Source organism: Procambarus clarkii, chromosome 1, assembly GCF_040958095.1.
Source record: "Procambarus clarkii isolate CNS0578487 chromosome 1, FALCON_Pclarkii_2.0, whole genome shotgun sequence".
NCBI classification, from domain to species: domain Eukaryota; kingdom Metazoa; phylum Arthropoda; class Malacostraca; order Decapoda; family Cambaridae; genus Procambarus; species Procambarus clarkii.
In genome coordinates, this window is record NC_091150.1 from 42403476 (window position 1) to 42424337 (window position 20862).

The 20862-nt window shown below is 48.0% G+C and overlaps 1 protein-coding gene across 7 annotated transcripts in view; it reads right to left on the reverse strand.

Annotated features, from left to right (window-relative positions):
* LOC138349580 (tyrosine-protein phosphatase non-receptor type 4-like) overlaps nucleotides 1-20862 on the reverse strand; it is a 263170-nt gene that overhangs the window by 203646 nt on the left and 38662 nt on the right. For all 7 annotated transcript variants that reach the window (XM_069301148.1, XM_069300934.1, XM_069301097.1 and 4 more), the window contains 2 exons: nucleotides 14991-15146; nucleotides 10264-10380 (listed from right to left, as the gene is read on the reverse strand). In XM_069301148.1, the coding sequence (XP_069157249.1) occupies nucleotides 10264-10380; nucleotides 14991-15140 (267 nt within the window). In that variant the 5' untranslated portion in view covers nucleotides 15141-15146. The remainder of the gene's footprint in view (nucleotides 1-10263; nucleotides 10381-14990; nucleotides 15147-20862) is intronic.

Consider the following 20862-nt stretch of genomic DNA (forward strand, 5'->3'; position numbering starts at 1 on the left):
ACTCCCTCACACTCAGACACGCCCCCTCCCTCACCACCCAACACTCCCCCACACTCAGACACGCCCCCTCCCTCACCACCCAACACTCCCTCACACTCAGACACGCCCCCTCCCTCACCACCCAACACTCCCCCACACTCAGACACGCCCCCTCCCTCACCACCCAACACTCCCTCACACTCAGACACGCCCCCCCCCTCACCACCCAACACTCCCTCACACTCAGACTCGCCCCCTCCCTCCTCAACCACCCTCACTGTCATTTATACTGCAACAATCAATATAATATAACCATATTATATTGTGAATCAGTGTAGATGGATATTGTAATTCTGAGAGAGTACGGAGTAGCGTCAATTGTGAGTCTGTGTAGCTTGATACTGTAATCCCACGAGGCCCAGAGACCAAACAGCTAAGACCTACATTATGTAGGTCTCCGTGGCGAAGAGGTAACACACTCACCAGGCGTTTCTTTGGCCTGGGTTTGTATCCTGGCCGGGGAGGATTTACTGGGCGTCACTCCTCAACTGTAGCCACTGTTCCACCCAGCAGTGAATGGATACCTGGTTGTTAAACGATTTGGCGGGTCGTATTCCAGGGAACATAGGATTAAGGACCTGCCCGAAACGCTACGCGTGCTAGTGGCTGTACAAGAATGTGAGAACTACTGTATATATAATAATAATACAACAATATATCAGGGAAAGACGAGAGTTGGGTGGAGCAAGAGACCAGTGTACCTAGACGTGATCCTTGGACGAGGGCCACCGTCACGTGGGACCCTTGTGAGGGCCCTTTTGACAGTCGTGGACTACCACGACAACTGCCTTTAGAAACTTGTGTAAGGAATCGTTCAGGACTCTGTATACCACTTATGTCAAACCAATCCTGGAGTATGCAGCTCCAGCCTGGAGTCCATGCCTGGTTAAACACAAGACAAAGTTAGAGAAGGTTCAGAGGTATGCCGCCAGACTAGTCCCAGAACTGAGAGGTATGAGCTACGAGGAAAGGCTACGGAAGCTAAACCTCACGTCCCTGGAAGACATAAGATTAAGGGGAGACATGATAACCACCTACAAATTTCTCAGGGTAATTGACAGGGTGGACAAAGACAAACTATTTAGCACGGGTAGAACACGAACAAGGGGACACAGGTGGAAACTTAGTACCCAAATGAGCCACAGACACATTAGAAAAAATTGTTTCAGTGTCAGAGTAGTTAACAGATGAAATGCATTAGGCAGTGATGTGGTGGAGGCTGACTCCATACACAGTTTCAAATGTAGATATGATAGAGCCCAGTAGGCTCAGGAACCTGTACACCAGTTGATTGACGGTTGAGAGGCGGGACCAAAGAACCAGAGCTCAACCCCCGCAAGCACAACTAGGTGAGTACAAGCTTGTTGGTACCGGCACAGGGCAAATATGATCTTGAAAAATGAAAGCCTCGAGCGACTGGCACACCTGGAGCTAGCTATGGTGGGGAGTCAGGTGTGGTGGGGAGAGTCAGGTGTGGTGGGGAGAGTCAGGTGTGGTGGGGAGAGTCAGGTGTGGTGGGGAGAGTCAGGTGTGGTGGGGAGAGTCAGGTGTGATGGGGAGAGTCAGGTATGGTGGGGAGAGTCAGTTGTGGTGGGGAGAGTCAGGTGTGATGGGGAGAGTCAGGTGTGATGGGGAGAGTCAGGTATGGTGGGGAGAGTCAGGTGTGGTGGGGAGAGTCAGGTGTGGTGGGGAGAGTCAGGTGTGGTGGGGAGAGTCAGGTGTGGTGGGGAGAGTCAGGTGTGGTGGGGAGAGTCAGGTGTGGTGGGGAGAGTCAGGTGTGATGGGGAGAGTCAGGTATGGTGGGGAGAGTCCGGTGTGGTGGGGAGAGTCAGTTGTGGTGGGGAGAGTCAGGTGTGATGGAGAGAGTCAGGTGTGATGGGGAGAGTCAGGTATGGTGGGGAGAGTCAGGTGTGGTGGGGAGAGTCAGGTGTGGTGGGGAGAGTCAGGTGTGATGGGGAGAGTCAGGTATGGTGGGGAGAGTCAGGTGTGGTGGGGAGAGTCAGGTGTGGTGGGGAGAGTCAGGTGTGGTGGGGAGAGTCAGGTGTGGTGGGGAGAGTCAGGTGTGGTGGGGAGAGTCAGGTGTGATGGGGAGAGTCAGGTATGGTGGGGAGAGTCAGGTGTGGTGGGGAGAGTCAGGTGTGGTGGGGAGAGTCAGGTGTGGTGGGGAGAGTCAGGTATGGTGGGGAGAGTCAGGTGTGGTGGGGAGAGTCAGGTGTGGTGGGGAGAGTCAGGTGTGGTGGGGAGAGTTAGGTGTGATGGGGAGAGTCAAGTATGGTGGGGAGAGTCAGGTGTGGTGGGGAGAGTCAGGTGTGGTGGGGAGAGTCAGGTGTGGTGGGGAGAGTCAGGTGTTCACCTATCAATAAAAAGGAATCCGGGAGTTAGAGAACTGTTGTGGGTTGCATCCTGAGAGAGGAGAGTGGTGGTGGGACAAGGGAGAGCTCCGTGACCCACGCAGGCTTCCTGTCCCAGACAATGGAGGAGGAAGCCAGCCAAGTGAACATCCATATTTATGAGTCATGAGGGAGAGGAAGTTCTCATTCACTCCCTGACATGTACACTCACAGTACACTACTATCTATCTATCTATCTATCTATCCTGGGGACCATTCAGGCTTGTTCGCATCTATATATATATATATATATATATATATATATATATATATATATATATATATATATATATATATATATATATATATATATATATAATCTCACAGAAAACTCACACCCCAGAAGTGACTCGAACCCATACTGCCAGGAGCAACGCAACTGGTATGTACAGGACACCTTAATCCACTCGACTATCACGACCGGACAAAAACTGATGGTAGCCGAGGCTATTTGTCCATCAGCCCGCCGGCACTCGGATGGTAATCTTGGGCATAGTATTTTATCAAATCACCTCATTCTTTGGGGCACACGTGAGGAACCTCGAGCCTGGCCCCAGACCAGTGGGAGTAGAACCCTCGGAACCTTCCACAGGTACGCTCCTGGTAAACACTGATATGGAAAATCTTGCTCGCAATATCAGGTTATTATTATCTTTGTTGTTAATAACAAAAATAATAAACTATTGTCATTGGTATTTGCATAAAGAAATCCAGTTAACGTGATGTGAACATGTGTAGCAGCCCTGAGGAGGCGGATTCGAACCCCCACACTGGGTGCCTCCAAGCGCCAGTGTAGGAGAAGCGAACACTCTTACGTATTCAGAGTTAAATGGCAAGTTTTTCCCTGAATGCTCTGTGTCCCCTTCTCTGAGGCTGTGGGTCCCTATAATTGCACCAGAGGTGGTACCCCCCTATTATTATTGGTATTATTATTAGTATTATTATTTTTATTTTATTAGAAATAGAAAGGTCCCCCATCACCGACCGTCGTGGACCTGGTTACTTCTCTACACTGATACTGTCTCCCCCCCTCTCACTGTGGTCATTAGTCTCCCTCCTGAGAGGTACTCCTTCAGCCAATACAATAGTGTGTGTTTACTAGTTGTGTTTTTACGGGGGTTGAGCTTTGCTCTTTCGGCCCGCCTCTCAACTGTCAATCAACTGTTTACTAACTACTTTTTTTTTTGTTTTTGTTTTTTTCCACACCACACACACACACCCCAGGAAGCAGCCCGTGACAGCTGACTAACTCCCAGGTACCTATTTACTGCTAGGTAACAGGGGCACTTAGGGTGAAAGAAACTTTGCCCATTGTTTCTGCCTGGTGCGGGAATCGAACCCGCGCCACAGAATTACGAGTCCTGCGCGCTATCCACCAGGCTACGAGGCCCCTATGTGTGTGTGTGTGTGTGTGTACTCACCTATATACTCACCTATATGTGCTTGCAGGATCGAGCATTGACTCTTGGATCCCGCCTTTCTAGCTATCGGTTGTTTACAGCAATGACTCCTGTCCCATTTCCCTATCATACCTAGTTTTAAAAGTATGAATAGTATTTGCTTCCACAACCTGTTCCCCAAGTGCATTCCATTTTTCTACTACTCTCACGCTAAAAGAAAACTTCCTAACATCTCTGTGACTCATCTGAGTTTCCAGTTTCCACCCATGTCCCCTCGTTCTGTTATTATTACGTGTGAACATTTCATCTATTTCCACTTTGTCAATTCCCCTGAGTATTTTATATGTCCCTATCATATCTCCTCTCTCCCTTCTTTTCTCTAGTGTCGTAAGGTTCAGTTCCTTCAGCCGCTCTTCATATCCCATCCCTCGTAGCTCTGGGACAAGCCTCGTCGCAAACCTCTGAACCTTCTCCAGTTTCTTTATGTGTTTCTTCAGGTGGGGGCTCCATGATGGCGCGGCATACTCTAAGACGGGTCTCACGTAGGCAGTGTAAAGCGCCCTAAAAGCTTCCTCATTTAGGTTTCTGAATGAAGTTCTAATTTTCGCCAGTGTAGAGTACGCTGCTGTCGTTATCCTATTTATATGTGCCTCAGGAGTTAGATTAGGTGTCACATCCACTCCCAGGTCTCTTTCTCGAATCGTTACAGGTAGGCTGTTCCCCTTCATTGTGTACTGTCCCTTGTGTGTGTGTGTCCCTTGTGTCTGTCCCTTGTGTGTGTGTGTGTGTGTGCGTGTGTGCGCGTGTGTGCGTGTGTGCGTGTGTGTGTACTCACCTAATTGTACTCACCTAATTGTGCTTGCGGGGGTTGAGCTTTGGCTCTTTGGTCCCGCCTCTCAACTGTCAATCAACTGGTGTACAGATTCCTGAGCCTACTGGGCTCTATCATACCTACATTTGAAACTGTGTATGGAGTCAGCCTCCACCACATCACTTCCTAGTGCATTCCATTTATTAACTACTCTGACACTGAAAAAATTCTTTCTAACGTCTCTGTGGCTCATCTGGGTACTAAGTTTCCACCTGTGTCCCCTTGTTCGTGTCCCACCCGTGCTGAAGAGTTTGTCTTTGTCCACCCTGTCAATTCCCCTGAGAATTTTGTAGGTGGTTATCATGTCTCCCCTTACTCTTCTGTTTTCCAGGGATGTGAGGTTCAGCTCCTTTAGCCTTTCCTCGTAGCTCAATCCTCTCAGTTCCGGGACGAGCCTAGTGGCATACCGCTGAATCTTCTCTAACTTTGTCTTGTGTTTAACTAGGTATGGACTCCAGGCTGGAGCTGCATACTCCAGGATTGGTCTTACATAAGTGGTATACAGGGTTCTGAAAGATTCCTTACACAAGTTTCTGAAGGCAGTTCTTATGTTGGCCAGTCTAGCATATGCCGCTGATGATATTCTTTTGATGTGGGCCTCTGGGGACAGGTTCGGTGTGATATCAACCCCCAGATCCTTCTCTCTATTTGATTCTTGCAGGATTTCCCCTCCCAGATGATACCTTGTGTTCAGCCTCCTGCTCCCTTCGCCTAATTTCATCACCTTACACTTTCCAGAGTTGAACTTCAGCAGCCATTTTCTAGACCATTCCTCCAGTTTATCCAGGTCATCCTGTAGTCTCTGTCTATCTTCATCCGTCTTGATTCTTCTCATAATTTTTGCATCATCAGCAAACATCGAGAGGAATGAGTCTATACCCTCTGGAAGATCGTTCACATATATTAGAAACAGGATGGGTCCAAGTACTGAGCCCTGTGGGACTCCGCTGGTGACATCTCGCCACTCTGATGTCTCCCCCCTCACCGTTACTCGCTGTTTCCTGTTGCTTAAGTACTCCCTTATCCACTGGAGCACCTTCCCTTTTACTCCTGCCTGTTGCTCCAACTTTTTTAACAGCCTTTTATGGGGTACTGTGTCGAAGGCTTTTTGGCAATCCAGGAAAATGCAGTCGGCCCACCCTTCTCTTTCCTGCCTAATTTTCGTTGCCTGGTCATAAAATTCTATTAACCCTGTGTGTGTGTGTGTGTGTGCGTGTCCTGGTGTAATTACCCAAGAGTAGACAAAAGCTGGGAGCGAGGCTGGCGGAGTCTGGGAGCGAGGCTGGCGGAGTCTGGGCTCTTCCATAAACACTCTTATACAACTTTTTTGAGCACTTTTGTTTTCTTACAGAGAATTGATGGCCTCTTTTTTTTGTCTGGATGTTGTAGACTTAATAAGTAAATCCTTAAAAATGGTGATAATGTCACGTTTTTATCTTGTGTACTGTGTATGTACAGTACTGTGTACTGTGTATGCATAGTACTGTATAGTCACACCCTGGACATAAGAGGGTGGCCCAGACCTCTGCTACACTCTCGCCCAAGCACCCAGGCACTGCGGCAAGGGGGTCAGGTGTGCGGTGAAGGAGGGTAGTCACCATCTTCACCACCACCACCATCACTACTAGTATCACCCCTACCACCACCATTAGTACCACCACCATCACCACCCTTGGTAATGGTGGTGGCATTAGTTATATACCTGTTCATATATTCTCGTGAATAATATTATATATATATATATATATATATATATATATATATATATATATATATATATATATATATATATATATATATATATATATATATATATATATATATATATGTCGTACCTAGTAGCCAGAACGCACTTCTCAGCCTACTATGCAAGGCCCAATTTGCCTAATAAGCCAAATTTTCATGAATTAGTTGTTTTTCGACTACCTAACCTACCTAACCTAACCTAACTTTTTCGGCTACCTAACCTAACCTAACCTATAGAGATAGGTTAGGTTAGGTTAGGTAGGGTTGGTTAGGTTCGGTCATATATCTACGTTAATTTTAACTCCAATAAAAGCAAATTGACCTCATACATAATGAAATGGGTAACTTTAACATTTCATAAGAAAAAAAAATTGAGAAAATATATTAATTCAGGAAATTTGGCTTATTAGGCAAATCGGGCTTTGCATAGTAGGCTGAGAAGTGCGTTCTGGCTACTAGGTACGACATATATATATATATATATATATATATATATATATATATATATATATATATATATATATATATATATATATATATATATATATATGTACGACATATATATATATATATATATATATTACACAAGGACAAATGAGGGAAATTTCGACGAACCGCCGGCTTTCTGTCCTCGTCGAAGGTAAGGTACACCATGTGAATATCCTGCAAGTATTGCATGTGTACCTGAATTTCCACCCCTTCCACCCCCCATACACCCCTTACATACACCCCCTACATATACCCTCCCCATACACCCCTACATACACCTCTATACACCCCCTACATACACTCCCCCCATACACCCCCCTGCATACATCCAACACCCTACCACAACATACTGGATCCACAGGCTCCTTTGGTTCAATGGGCTAAGTCGTATGCTTAGAATTGATGATCGCAGGTACAACCCGTGTTACCAGACAGAAGCGTTTGGTCAACGTTTCCCTTTCGCCTGATGCGTCTGTTCACCTAGGAGTAAAGAGGCACCTGGGAGGTTAGACAGGTGTTGTGGTTTTCGTCCTGGGAATGATCAGCAGTTGGCCTGGTAGACACAAGATCAAATATGTACGGAGTCATTGCATCAGACAAGCGACGATTTGAAAGACGGGGTCCAAGAGCTAAAAGCTCGATCGTGCAAAGAGAAATAGGTGGATACAGTGTATGAGGAGCTCTCAGTTCTTAGTGTTTGTGAATAAGACAGCTGTGGCCTAGTCTTAACAGGAAGGAACCGGGAGATATGATGGCTGCATACAAAATACTTAAGGGGATTGTCAGAGTGGAAATAGACGAAAACACACTGACTACCAACAGAACATGGGGACATGGGTGGAAACTGGAAACTCAGACGAGTCATAGAGATGTTAGAAAGTTTCCGTTTAGCGTGAGAGTAGTGGGGGAAATGAAATGAACTAAAGGAGCACATTGTGGGAAGCAAACACTATTTATAGTTTAAAACAAGGTATGATAGAGAAGGACAGAAATCATTGCTTTAAAAGAAAAACCAAGGCTAGAAAGATGGGGGTCCAGGAGCCAACGCTTGATCCTGCAGGCACAACTAGGTGAGTACACACACACCAACAAAATCCAACCCGTTCTCGCAAATTCGTAAAGTCAATATTGACTTATTAACTACGTGCATAGGTGATATACTAAACATAATAGATACCCTTAAAAAGATTCATAGAAAACACCGACCTTACCTAACCTTGTTAGTATCTTAAGATAAGCATCTTATTGCTTCGTAATTACAATTATTACTTAACCTATACCTATTATAGGTTAGGTAATAATTGTAATTACGTAGCAATAAATCTTATGAATCTTTTTAAGGGTATCTATTATGTTAAGTATGTCACCTATGCACATATTTAATAAGTCAATATTGACTTATTAAATACAAAATCAGCCCGGGCGCGGCGTCTCACAGACACATTTCCTGCGGGGAAAAACTCTTCTACAGATAAATTGGGTCGGGTTTCTTGGGAGAGTCTTGTTGCTGGCTGCAGGGAGTCCCTGCTGCCCCCCCCCCCCCATACACACACACACAGGGGGCGTCGGTGGCTGTGTGGATAGCACGCTGGACACGTAATCCTGTGGCCCGGGTTCGATTCCCGGCACCGGCGGGAAACAAAAATGAGCAGTTTCTTCTCACAAATAGGTGAGTACACAGGCTGGCTAATATCAGAACTGCCTTCAGAAACCCGTGTGCGGAATCCTTCAGAACCTAGTATACCACATATGTAAGACCAATCCTGGAGTATGCGGCCCCAGCATGGAGCCCGTACCTTGTCCAGCACAAGGCTAAGCTGGAAAAAGTTCAGAGGTGAAGTCCAACTTGAAGGATGACTTGAACCTCTGGCAGCAGGAGCCAAAATGTACCCCAGAGGTCGGAGTCTGGGAGATGCTACCACACAGTATTCATCAACCATTTACATGGCCACTTACGAAACCTGTACATCTTCCCTCGATCATGGCGACTTAGTTTGATTTTATAAAACAGTTTACGAGCTCGGAAACGCTAGGAGGTTGTACACTACGAGGAGTGTAAGTGTTTGGTTGGTGAGGGTGGCGTCGAGCCTGCAGGAGACGGATTCACTCCAGAGAACAGACAGACACGAGGTAATGGACCGTGTTCCTGCGAGCGCTATTGGAGTCCCCAGATTTTAAAATAATTAAGCTGCGACCATAAGACATCCCCATTATGAGGAGCAGCAGATACCCGTGAGAGCCGTGAGGTTGGGAGACTAGTGACTGCTTGGTGTGTACGCCCTCAGGAAGGTTCCCGCCGGCCCGCCAACCTCTCACCCCAACTCATCACCCGTGTAATTAATGTGCTCAGTCCACTCCGCCATCCGGCCAAGCCCAGCGTGCGTAAAATGATACAGCGAGAGGAGGACTACTGCGGCGGGACTACTGGAGACACACACTCGTACTTAGAGCACAGCTACCAGGCCATCCAGTTAGTGTGCGTGTTGATCAGCTGTGTAACGCTCACGGTTCACAGTAATATTCACAAGGCAGAAATATATATTATTTAGCCTAAGTCGGACTAACCACAGAATATTACATTAAATGTTGGTTAGTTTCGGGAAGCTGCGGAGGCCCCTGGTCAGAGACCGGGCCGCGGAGACGTTGATTCTCGGAATTATCGAAAGGTAACAGAAGGGTAAGATAATGGGGCAGGGAAGGGTGGAGGGAGGGAATGGAAGGGGAGGGTGAAGGGAAGAGGTGGAAGGTCAAGGGTTCAGAGGTGGAAAGGGTTAGGGGATGGAAGGGGAAGAGTTGTGGGAAGGGGGAGATGTGTTCTAGAGGAGGGGAGGAGAGGGGTGGGGGGGGCCAGCCCCTGCCCCCCCCCCCACCTGCCACCGGCCAAGTTTGCTCTTTACTAAGTTTCCTCCTCCAAACTTGTCTGGCGTAAGACTTCAACTCTCAAGTGTCTTGTGACGTAAGGAGTGTGTAGCGAGCCTTCGGGAGATGAGGAAAACAAACCACATTTTCAACTCTAAACTTGTTGATGTTAAAGACTGTGTCGCAGCATCTTGGCCCGCGTGTACAGAGGGAAGATGATGACTACTGAAGATCCTGATCAGGGCCACGAGTCACCAGTTACGCCGCCACTTACGAAACCTCTACATCTTCCCTCACGCATGGTGCTTCTTAGTTACTATAAGAACAGGCTAAACAGAAGGACGCGGTGCATATTCATGACTGAGAAACTATATAGACCAAACAGACACACACACACGACACAGTTAAAGCTTTTCTGATGACTGGTGATGTCTAAGGCGAGGGCGACACACACACTACAGATACTGACCTTGGGGTTCTCGTTGCTGGTGGAGGGCTCAATGTACTGCAGGCCGAAGAAGTCCCTCTCGATGAGCTCCAGGTGGTTGAAGACGAGGTCCAGCAGCGCCTGACCCTTGGCCCGCTTCTGTAACAAGTCACACTGTGCGTCAGTCACCGCTACAAGCCATGCTCCTCCAACCCGAGTCCATACATTAAATATGATGCAACTCCAAGTGTACGAACATAGGCAACCCGCCTCAATTATTGGGGCCCCGTACATTGAAGCTCATTAGTCCCAGGAAGCGTCAATGTACGGTGCTTGTAATTTCCCAGAAGCACCGAAATTTGAACGTCATTGTAGATAGTGTCAAATTTAGCGTGCGTTAACTGTGAGGACAGGTTGAATGTTTCTGTGGATTTTTCTAATGCAGAAGTAGAGCTACTTCTGTTCACTTGTATATTCTTTTCAAGAACAAGAAAAGTTTCAGATATTCCCTCATTTTAATTATTCTAGTGAGGAAAGAGATAAACCCTGCCGTAAGTCTAGAAATAATGATGCATTACTAGCGTACTAAGGTACCTGGTCATTTATACAGCTGCCCTAGACTGTGAAGGGTTACACAGTGTGTGTCGAGAGTCAGTTGTGTGATACTAAAAACTCACACCTGGCAGGATGGTTAATCGTACTGTCATTATTTTTATTAACACATTTAGGTACATCTGAATTTGTGCAGCTTTCCTAGACTATGTGACGGGGAGTACAGAGTGTGTAAAAAAATTAGCTATGTGATGCTAAAAGTTCCCATCACTCAGTATGGTAAGCCATATAGAGGCATGTGAGCAGTAGTCTGCACTGACAAACTCTGGGTGCATTATGAGGATATGAGGAATAGTAGTCTACCTCATTCTCTCATGAGGAACACATGAGTGAATGAGGTAGCAATGATACCGCATTTTTTTAATACATGAGGTACATCTGCATTAGTGCACCTGCCCTAGACTATATGAAGTGGAGTACAGTGTGTCAAAAAAGCTAACTAGGTGATGCTAAAAAATCCCCATCACACAGGATGGTTAGTCATACAAAGGCATGTGATAAGCAGTCTGCACTGGCAGACTCCGGATGCATTTTGAGGATATCATCAACACAAGATTGAATAAGGTAGCAGTGGTAATACAATTCCCCATCTCGCAGGATGGTTAGTCATACAGAGCCATGTGTTTAATAGCCTGCACTGGCAAATTTTGGGTATACTGTGAGGATATCTTCAAGAATACGAGAGTGAATAAGTCAGACCTGACACAAGGCTGTGAAAACCTGCGGACTGACCACTCCACATTTCATTACACCCGCCACCCCCTCCAACGCACACCACCTCTGTACCAGCCAGGACCCGTCACTCGGCCCACCTCCACTCCACCCTCTCTAATCAGAATTAGAAATTATATTCGTAACAACATATATAGATCATTACAGACAAACTGGACTAACAGTCTAAATCAAACTTACATTTTTTAAATAGAGTGATTAACATTTAGCTTATAATTTGAAAGGTGATATATATTTGAGATACTGAAGTATAAGTTACCATTAGTGCTCAGGGATTTTTTTTTGCCGTGATATTCCTGTGCTGGCCCTGAGCCTCTGGCTGGCCCACCAAGTGTTACTCATTTCTGTCTTACTCAGGCAGTGGATGAGTATTTATGACCTTTTTTTGGCTCACTAAGTTTATCAAATGTGTTTAGCAACTTCCTCTGCGTTGTTAAGTCAGTTGAAATCTTGTTTGTAACTGTGCACTGTGTTAGATAATGTTCCAGTGTTCTGTCGGCTTTTTCTCAACCATGCTGAAACTCCTCTCTTCTTCTGGAACCTGTAAGCCTATATTGCTTATGTGTTATTTCTGTTTTGCTATTGCTTTGTTTGAACAAATTAATTGGTTCATTAATAGGTTCAACCAAATGAAATTGGTTGAATTTTTGCACCATCCCGTCGATGCTGGTGTCGCAGCTGCTCAATTAGAGTCAGGTGGTCACGATACATCTTCTGCATCGCTCTATCTCTAATTGTTTTCTTAATCTGTGTTTGGATCTTTGGTTTGCAAATGTCTACATTCCTTCTGTTATTTGTAAGTGTTGCAGCTGCACCTTTAATGTCCTTCCCTAGTATTCCTACATGACCTGGACGCCCAGTTGATAAGTATCCGATAACCTTGACGTTTGAGAGCTTGCATTAATGCAACAACATTGTTGCTAGATGGATGTTATCACAAAAGTGTTCTTGTAGCAAAGCTCCATTGGTAGTTCTTGAATCTGTGTGTTTAATAACGTGTTTTCGGTGTTCAGCAAGAACATGTTCCAAAAATATTTCAAATGGCTTGTTTGTGGAGGTAAACACCCGCGTGAGAGCCTCCAACTAACTATACAATCTCCTGCCTACTAAAGCCAATAATGATCTGAGGGACTTTGACAAAATTGTTGACCTCATGAACATAAAATAAGTTATTTAGGGTGATCCTCGCCAATGTACCTAGACTGGTGGTTCCAGCGATCTTGCACCTTGTACGGTCTGGGCTCGATACCCGATGGTCCAAGAGGACACCATTCCTTCACTCTCTGTCCCTACACAATACACGAGCTCTTTCCCTTCCAAGTGCAATATAGACATACTGTACTGAGGAAGTGCACAAAGACATCACATTAACGTGATGTATCAATGAGAAAATCAGTAGGAGCCGTGAGGAGGGTTCGAACCCCGCACGCTAAGTACTGAATTAGTGCTTTCTCCTCATAATTTCCTTACCTTGCGGTGAAGCTCGGAAACATTATAATTACATTCATGACAACATTGACCAGAGCGCTAAGATACAAGGAGAACAGATATAAAGACACACTTAAGACAAGCCCGAGCGCCGAGTGAAGGCACTCCATCATCGTGGGGGAGGCGAGGAGCAACGCTGAGCACGTACTTCCTGCACTATATATACCAAATGGAGAATATTTCAGCAAGTGTGAAGACAGCTTGGTACACTACGCTTGGCAAGCAAGAGAGCAGCAGCCACTGTGACATACACCATGACCAGACGACCAACTTGGAGGCCTGGTCGGAGCCGTTGGTCCCTGGAACCTGCACAAGGAGGTAGACACAAGATAGGCACACGACTACAGGCCAGATGCCCAGACCCCTCCCTACTGCACACTGCCGTCACAGCGAGGGGCGAAGTGCGGGTATTCTCCTCCTGGCCACGACGTCCCTCTCCGTGTGGCCAAAGGCGGGACCACACCACCGCCCGCAGCACAGCCTCGCTCAGTGCCCCGCCGCACGAGTGCTCACTTGGGATTGAGGTTATAACTGAGGTTAATGCTCCCCGCGGCGGCTTCCTGCTAGTTATGTCCAATACACGCAAGCCTAAGTCTTCTATACTTCCCAACAAACGGCTCTCGGCACTTTAATGCGAGCGGAACCCTTGATAATCCAATTCCAACGACGCCGTTCGCTGCAATGAAAGTGTAATGCAACACTTACCTCAGCGTTTAGTAACACAGGAAGCAGGAGGGTCAATTTGGCGGACATGACTGGTGTAGGAGGAGGGCATGACTGGTGCAGCAGGCGGACATGACTGGTGCAGGAGGCGGACATGACTGGTGCAGCAGGCGGACATGACTGGTGCAGCAGGCGGACATGACTGGTGCAGCAGGCGGACATGACTGGTGCAGCAGGCGGACATGACTGGTGCAGCAGGCGGACATGACTGGTGCAGCAGGCGGGACATGACTGGTGCAGCAGGCGGACATGACTGGTGCAGCAGGCGGACATGACTGGTGCAGCAGGCGGGCATGACTGGTGCAGCAGGCGGGCATGACTGGTGCAGCAGGAGGCGCAGCAGCAGGTGGGGGAACAGGTTCCTCGTGAGGGGAGGGGTGGGAGCAGTACCGACCACCAGGACGGGTGGTGCAGGCTTGGGGACCGCGCCATAAACAACATTACCAACAATCATGGCACACTGCAACCCAGAGTCGGAGGCTCCTCCAGCCTCCAACACCCGGCGTGGCGCACCAGGTGTGGGCCGCGCCAGGTGTGGGCCGCTGGTTACACAAGCTACCAAGGCAGGTATGTCCCTGACGTGTTGGTCATCTCCCTGGGGCCCGGTCCCTCACCTGGGGCCCCTAAATGTATCAATAATTGACATAACACTTACGAAACCTGTACATCTTTCCTTAATCAGGGCAGCTTTGTTTAAAATTATTTAACAGTTTACGAACTTACAAACTTCAAAATCCAAAGTTATTTTTAGCAGGGCATGGAGGGTATAAAAGTGACGGTGGTGGGGCATGGAGGCCAAGAGAGAGAGAGAGAGAGAGAGAGAGAGAGAGAGAGAGAGAGAGAGAGAGAGAGAGAGAGAGAGAGAGAGAGAGAGAGAGAGAGAGAGAGAGAGAGAGAGAGAGAGAGAGAGAGAGAGAGAGAGAGAGAGAGAGAGAGAGAGAGAGAGAGAGAGAGAGAGAGAGAGAGAGAGGAGAGAGAGAGAGAGAGAGAGAGAGAGAGAGAGAGAGAGAGAGAGAGAGAGAGAGAGAGAGAGAGAGAGAGAAAGAGAGAAGAGAGAAGAGATAGAGAGAGAGAGAGAAAGAGAGAAAGAGAGAAAGAGAGAGAGAGAGAGAGAGAGAGAAAGAGAGAGAGAGAGAGGGAGAGAGAGAGGGAGAGAGAGAGATAGAGAGAGAGATACACTGGAGGAAGAGACACAGGAGAAGGAGGAGCCTGACCTCTATCTCGAAGACTTGAGTGGAGTCGTCGAGGAGAGCGACCTGGACCCGCAGCGTCTTGAGGGCTTTGTGTCGCGCCAGCTCCGAGGCTCTCACGTTGTACGTCCCGGACGACCCCCCGAAGGTGCGCCGCGACACCCCCTCCAGCATCCCCTCCTGCAACAGTACAAGCTCCGTTACTGGTCACTCCTGCAACAGTACAAACTCCGTTACTGGTCACTCCTGCAACAGTACAAGCTCCGTTACTGGTCACTCCTGCAACAGTACAAGCTCCGTTACTGGTCACTCCTGCAACAGTACAAGCTCCGTTACTGGTCACTCCTGCAACAGTACAAGCTCCGTTACTGGTCACTCCTGCAACAGTACAAGCTCCGTTACTGGTCACTCCTGCAACAGTACAAGCTCCGTTACTGGTCACTCCTGCAACAGTACAAGCTCCGTTACTGGTCACTCCTGCAACAGTACAAGCTCCGTTACTGGTCACTCCTGCAACAGTACAACCCTCCATTTCTGGTGACTCCTGCAACACAACTGTTAACCTCTGCAACATCAATCATTATAGCAGGAAAATATATGCATTTTCAGAGTAGGTGAACCCAGGTGACTGGCGTGGCTGACACAAGGACGCGTCCTCAGCAACGTCTTGAAGCAGTCAACCCGTTCTCGCAAATTCGTAAAGTCAATATTGACTTATTAACTACGTGCATAGGTGACATACTAAACATAATAGATACCCTTAAAAAGATTCATAGAAAACACCGACCTTACCTACCCTTGTTAGTATCTTAAGATAAGCATCTTATTGCTTCGTAATTACAATTATTACTTAACCTATACCTATTATAGGTTAGGTAATAATTGTAATTACGAAGCAATAAGATGCTTATCTTAACATACTAAGTAGGTTAGGTAAGGTCGGTGTTTTCTATGAATCTTTTTAAGGGTATCTATTATGTTAAGTATGTCACCTATGCACATATTTAATAAGTCAATATTGACTTATTAAATTTGCGAGAACGGGTTGAAGCAGTTGTGTGTGCCACTAGAGGCGCCGCCAAGAAACAAGTGTTGCTGTAGACTCCTGTTGGTGAGACCCGCCGCTAACACCTTCAAGCGTTTTATTACTCTTGTCAAGAACACAAAAGAATGAATGTGAGTAGTTTAATACATGACCTTCTCAACAATCATACTAATTAACAACAGTGGATAAGAGATTATAAAACTAGTATATTGTGAATAGTCAGTGGTTTTTAATCAAATGTGTTAACAAAATTATCTCTGTAAAATAGAGTGATTGTCTGTCTGTTTGCCCATCTCTTCAAATTACAAAGGCAGACGCTTGGGGTTAGTCTCATCTAAACGTTGCAAGATGACACATGTGGAGCATGCGAGTGTCATAGGCCAGCACAGGTCGGTCCCAGTGCCATACTTTAAGAAATATAGGGATCTATGTCGATCCCCCAGCAATTTGTATGAAATCTGAAATCGAGGGAATTTTCCGAAGAGTTTTTTCTTAAATGTCTTCATAATCTTGAGAGAGCTCATCACTGCTGGTCAGGGGCCAGATTCACGAAGCAGTTACACAAGTGCTTACGAACGTGTACATCTTTCCTCAATCTTTGACGGGTTTGGTTACATTTATTAAACAGTTTACAAGCATGAAAACCTCCCAGTCAACTGTTGTTATTGTTATAAACAGCCTCCTGGTGCTTCGGAGCTCATTAACTGTTAAATAATTGTAAACAAAGCCGCCGAAGATTGAGAAAAGATGTACAGATTCGTAAGTGCTTACGTAACTGCTTCGTGAATCTGGCCCCAGAAAAGCAGTAGATGCCGTTCAACGTTGGGTGAGAGCAAGGACACACTCGGGGACTGACAGCGCCGCCGTCTGCCACAGGGAAGGATGGTGCACATTCACGAGAACTGACTTGAGGGAAGCTGGTCCGTCCCATCCATCCCAAATCCTGATCCTTTCCCAGTACCATAGAGTCGTAACGGCTTGGCGCTTTCTCCTGAGAGTTCCCACCCCCTTCGGGGTCATGACTGGTCGTGACCTGAGACGTGTGAAGTAGTACATCACAGGAACAAATCCACAAGGGCCGTGACGAGGATTCGAACCTGCGTCCGAGAGCATCCCAGACGCTGCCTTAATCATTTGATTCATCACGGTATTGTGATCTGTGTGTGTAGTACATCACAGCACCATGTTAGCCTGCTTGGCTTTGTAGCCCGACGCGTCGCACAATAGCGCCACAATCATCGTCCTTCAATGACATTTGGCCCAGGTGGCGGCGCCCCACATACACCACGCCCATCAATTCTCGTCCCTGTATTTTAGACAAGAAATCGATTCCCTCTGAGAAAATCATACATAGGGAGACCCTGACTGATCCCTGGTGTTCGGGGCCCTCCAATTGGCGGGGGAATGGGGGTCCTGCGCCACCCATCACTGGAGAGACACAGGGCGAGGGGAGAGAGACACAGGGCGAGGGGAGAGAGACACAGGGCGAGGGGAGAGACACACATGGCGAGGGGAGAGACACAGGGCGAGGGGAGAGAGACACAGGGCGAGAGGAGAGACACAGGGCGAGGGGAGAGAGACACAGGGCGAGGGGAGAGACACAGGGCGAGGGGAGAGAGACACAGGGCGAGGGGAGAGACACAGGGCGAGGGGAGAGAGACACAGGGCGAGGGGAGAGACACAGGGCGAGGGGAGAGAGACACAGGGTGAGGGGAGAGAGACACAGGGCGAGGGGAGAGACACAGGGTGAGGGGAGAGAGACACAGGGCGAGGGGAGAGAGACACAGGGCGAGGGGAGAGAGACACAGGGTGAGGGGAGAGAGACACAGGGCGAGGGGAGAGACACAGGGCGAGGGGAGAGACACAGGGCGAGGGGAGAGACACAGGGCGAGGGGAGAGAGACACAGGGCGAGGGGAGAGAGACACAGGGCGAGGGGAGAGAGACACAGGGCGAGGGGAGAGACACAGGGCGAGGGGAGAGAGACACAGGGCGAGGGGAGAGACACAGGGCGAGGGGAGAGAGACACAGGGCGAGGGGAGAGACACAGGGCGAGGGGAGAGAGACACAGGGTGAGGGAAGAGAGACACAGGGCGAGGGGAGAGACACAGGGTGAGGGGAGACACAGGGCGAGGGGAGAGAGACTCAGGGCGAGGGGAGAGACACAGGGCGAGGGGAGAGACACACAGGGCGAGGGGAGAAACACACAGGGTGAGGGGAGAGAGACACAGGGTGAGGGGAGAGATACACAGGGCGAGGGGAGGAATGATGCAGGTCTTCAAGTGGACGCGAGGTATCAGCAGGAGACGTATGAGCAAGATGACGGAACTATGGGATCAGATCACGACTCGTAACAATGGCTATAAGATGGAGAAGTAGAGAGAGAGAGGCAGGACGCGGGGAAGTATCGGTGTGGCAACAGCCTGGTGGATCACCTTGCCCCACCCACATCATCCAGGCAAGGGATAGAGCTAGCTTTAAAATTAGACTTGACAGACACTTGATCCGTTTGGCAACTAAACAAATATTTATGACACAACATTCGTCTCTCTGGTTGTTGACATGATATCACGTGACACAACTATTGACAGCCGCCTCACCGATAACCAGGATACTTGTCGCTGTATATACTGGCTTATGTCTAACCTCCGTCACCCCAGAGTGTGACATGGTGTGGCCTGGAGTGGCCTGGTGTGTGTGTGATGATCTGATGATCAGGCTACTCAGCCACAGACACGCCTCGCCACCTCCACCAGGTCTCACTACCTCAGCTATGAATGATATACCTGCTAACATTACGTCAAGGTTCTCTATTTAAATAAGTGTCTATACACACACACATGAAGCACACAAGTGACAAGGAGGCGGAACTATTCTTACAGACGAGTAACCAGGTGTTGTCAACCACATACATTCCTTGGCTGGTTGCCCACTCCACCTGTGGTGTAAGCTGCCTGCCTCTCTCCCTGTCTGCCTCTCTCTCCCTGTCTGCCTGCCTCCCTGTCTGCCTCCTTCCCTGTCTGCCTCTCTCCCTGTCTGTTTCCCTCCCTGTCTGCCTCTCTCCCTGTCTGCCTCTCTCCCTGTCTGTTTCCCTCCCTGTCTGCCTCTCTCCCTGTCTGCCTCCCTCCCTGTCTGCCTCTCTCCCTGTCTGCCTCCCTCCCTGTCTGCCTGTACACACTACCACCATCACCATGCTTCTGTTCAAGCCAACATCACACTACCACTACCACCACCACCCCAAGTCTTCAGTAACAAGGTACTGCCGTGGTAAAGACGGCCTGCGTGCCTGAAGGACCCTGGCAACATGAGAGGACGGGGGAGCAACACTGCTAACCTGTGTGTGACACTGTGTGTGACACTGTGTGAACATTGTCACACACTGACCAGGGACAACATCTGGCCACGGCCACAGTGACAACTTGTCCCGTGACGGCCATGGACATATCTTAACAAACTGAGCACTTGTGGTTAGTAATGATATACTGTCCGACTGACCTCAGTGGTCCAAGCTGTGGACATTAAGGCTAATTAACCCACAGACACATGTGGAACCGTTGAAGAACAGAGTCAGGGGTTAATCAAGCGTTCATACAACCACTTAACGAAACCTGTACATCTTTCCTCAATCATGGCAGTTTGTTTACACTTATTAAACAGTTAATGAGCTCTGACACGCTGCGAGCTTCTTAATACCAATAATAACCTTGGGGTTGTAAAGTTTCCAACCTCGTAGACTCTTTTAATAAAGGTAAATATACCACCAGGATTAAAAAAAAGATGTACAAAAGTATGTTGCAGCTTAATATATTACGGAATATAAAGCGTAAATATTGCGGAGTTTTTTATTTCCCTAAACCACCGTAATTTTTACACCGGGGTCGACAGCGTATAAAATGTAGTGAGCTCAGTACGAGGAGACGTCTTAGTGGTTATACCTGGAGCATACCTGGAGAGGGTTCCGGGAGTTGTTCTACTCCCCTAGCCCGGCCCGAGGCCAGACTTGACTTGTGATAACTTGGTCCAACAGGCTGTTGCTTGGAGCGTCCCGCAGGCCCTCACATATCCACTACAACCCGGTTGTTCCAGCACTTCTTGCAAGAACTTGTCTAAACGTTTCTTGAAGACCTCGACCTTTGTTCCGGCAATACGTGTCACGCTTGCTGGGAGGGTGTTGAAGAGGTTGTGTCGCAACACCCACGCTGTCATGGCTGCCTCACAACCAGAGAGGACCGGGAACACCACAGGCTATTCATCATCCTCCCAGCAAGTATAAGTAATATTGCCGCAACAAAAGCGTAAATCTGCAAGAAAAAAATTAGACAGTTTCCTGTAAGAAGTGGCGGACCAACCGGGCTGTAGTGGATATGTTGGCCTGTAGGGCCGCCATTACCAACTGTATTGGACGAAGCTCCTATACAAGCCAGGCCAGTAGAACTCCTAAAACCCACTCCAGGTACAATCCAGGTACAGGTGATGTCAGTCGGTGGTGCCTGAGAGTGAGTGACATCATTCCTCTTGACGCGACATAAGTGGGGCGTTGACGCCGGCCACTGACGTCACACAAGCCTCCACTAGACCAACGGTCGCCAAACATTTCGAACCTCACGGACCACTAAATTCATAATTTGAAATCCCGCGGACCACTAATTTAAATCCCACGGACCACTGATAAGGACTTGTCTCCAACAGTCCTTTTTTGTTAAAGTAATTACTTGCTTTTGCATATTTTCACTCATTGTTTACAAATATTCAAGTGGGTTCCTTGCTAAATCCGGGTGTTATGATTGGCAGTGTGGTGCGAGTGAGGAAGGTGTGGAGGCATCGTGGGGTAAACTCTCAGAACACAACACACA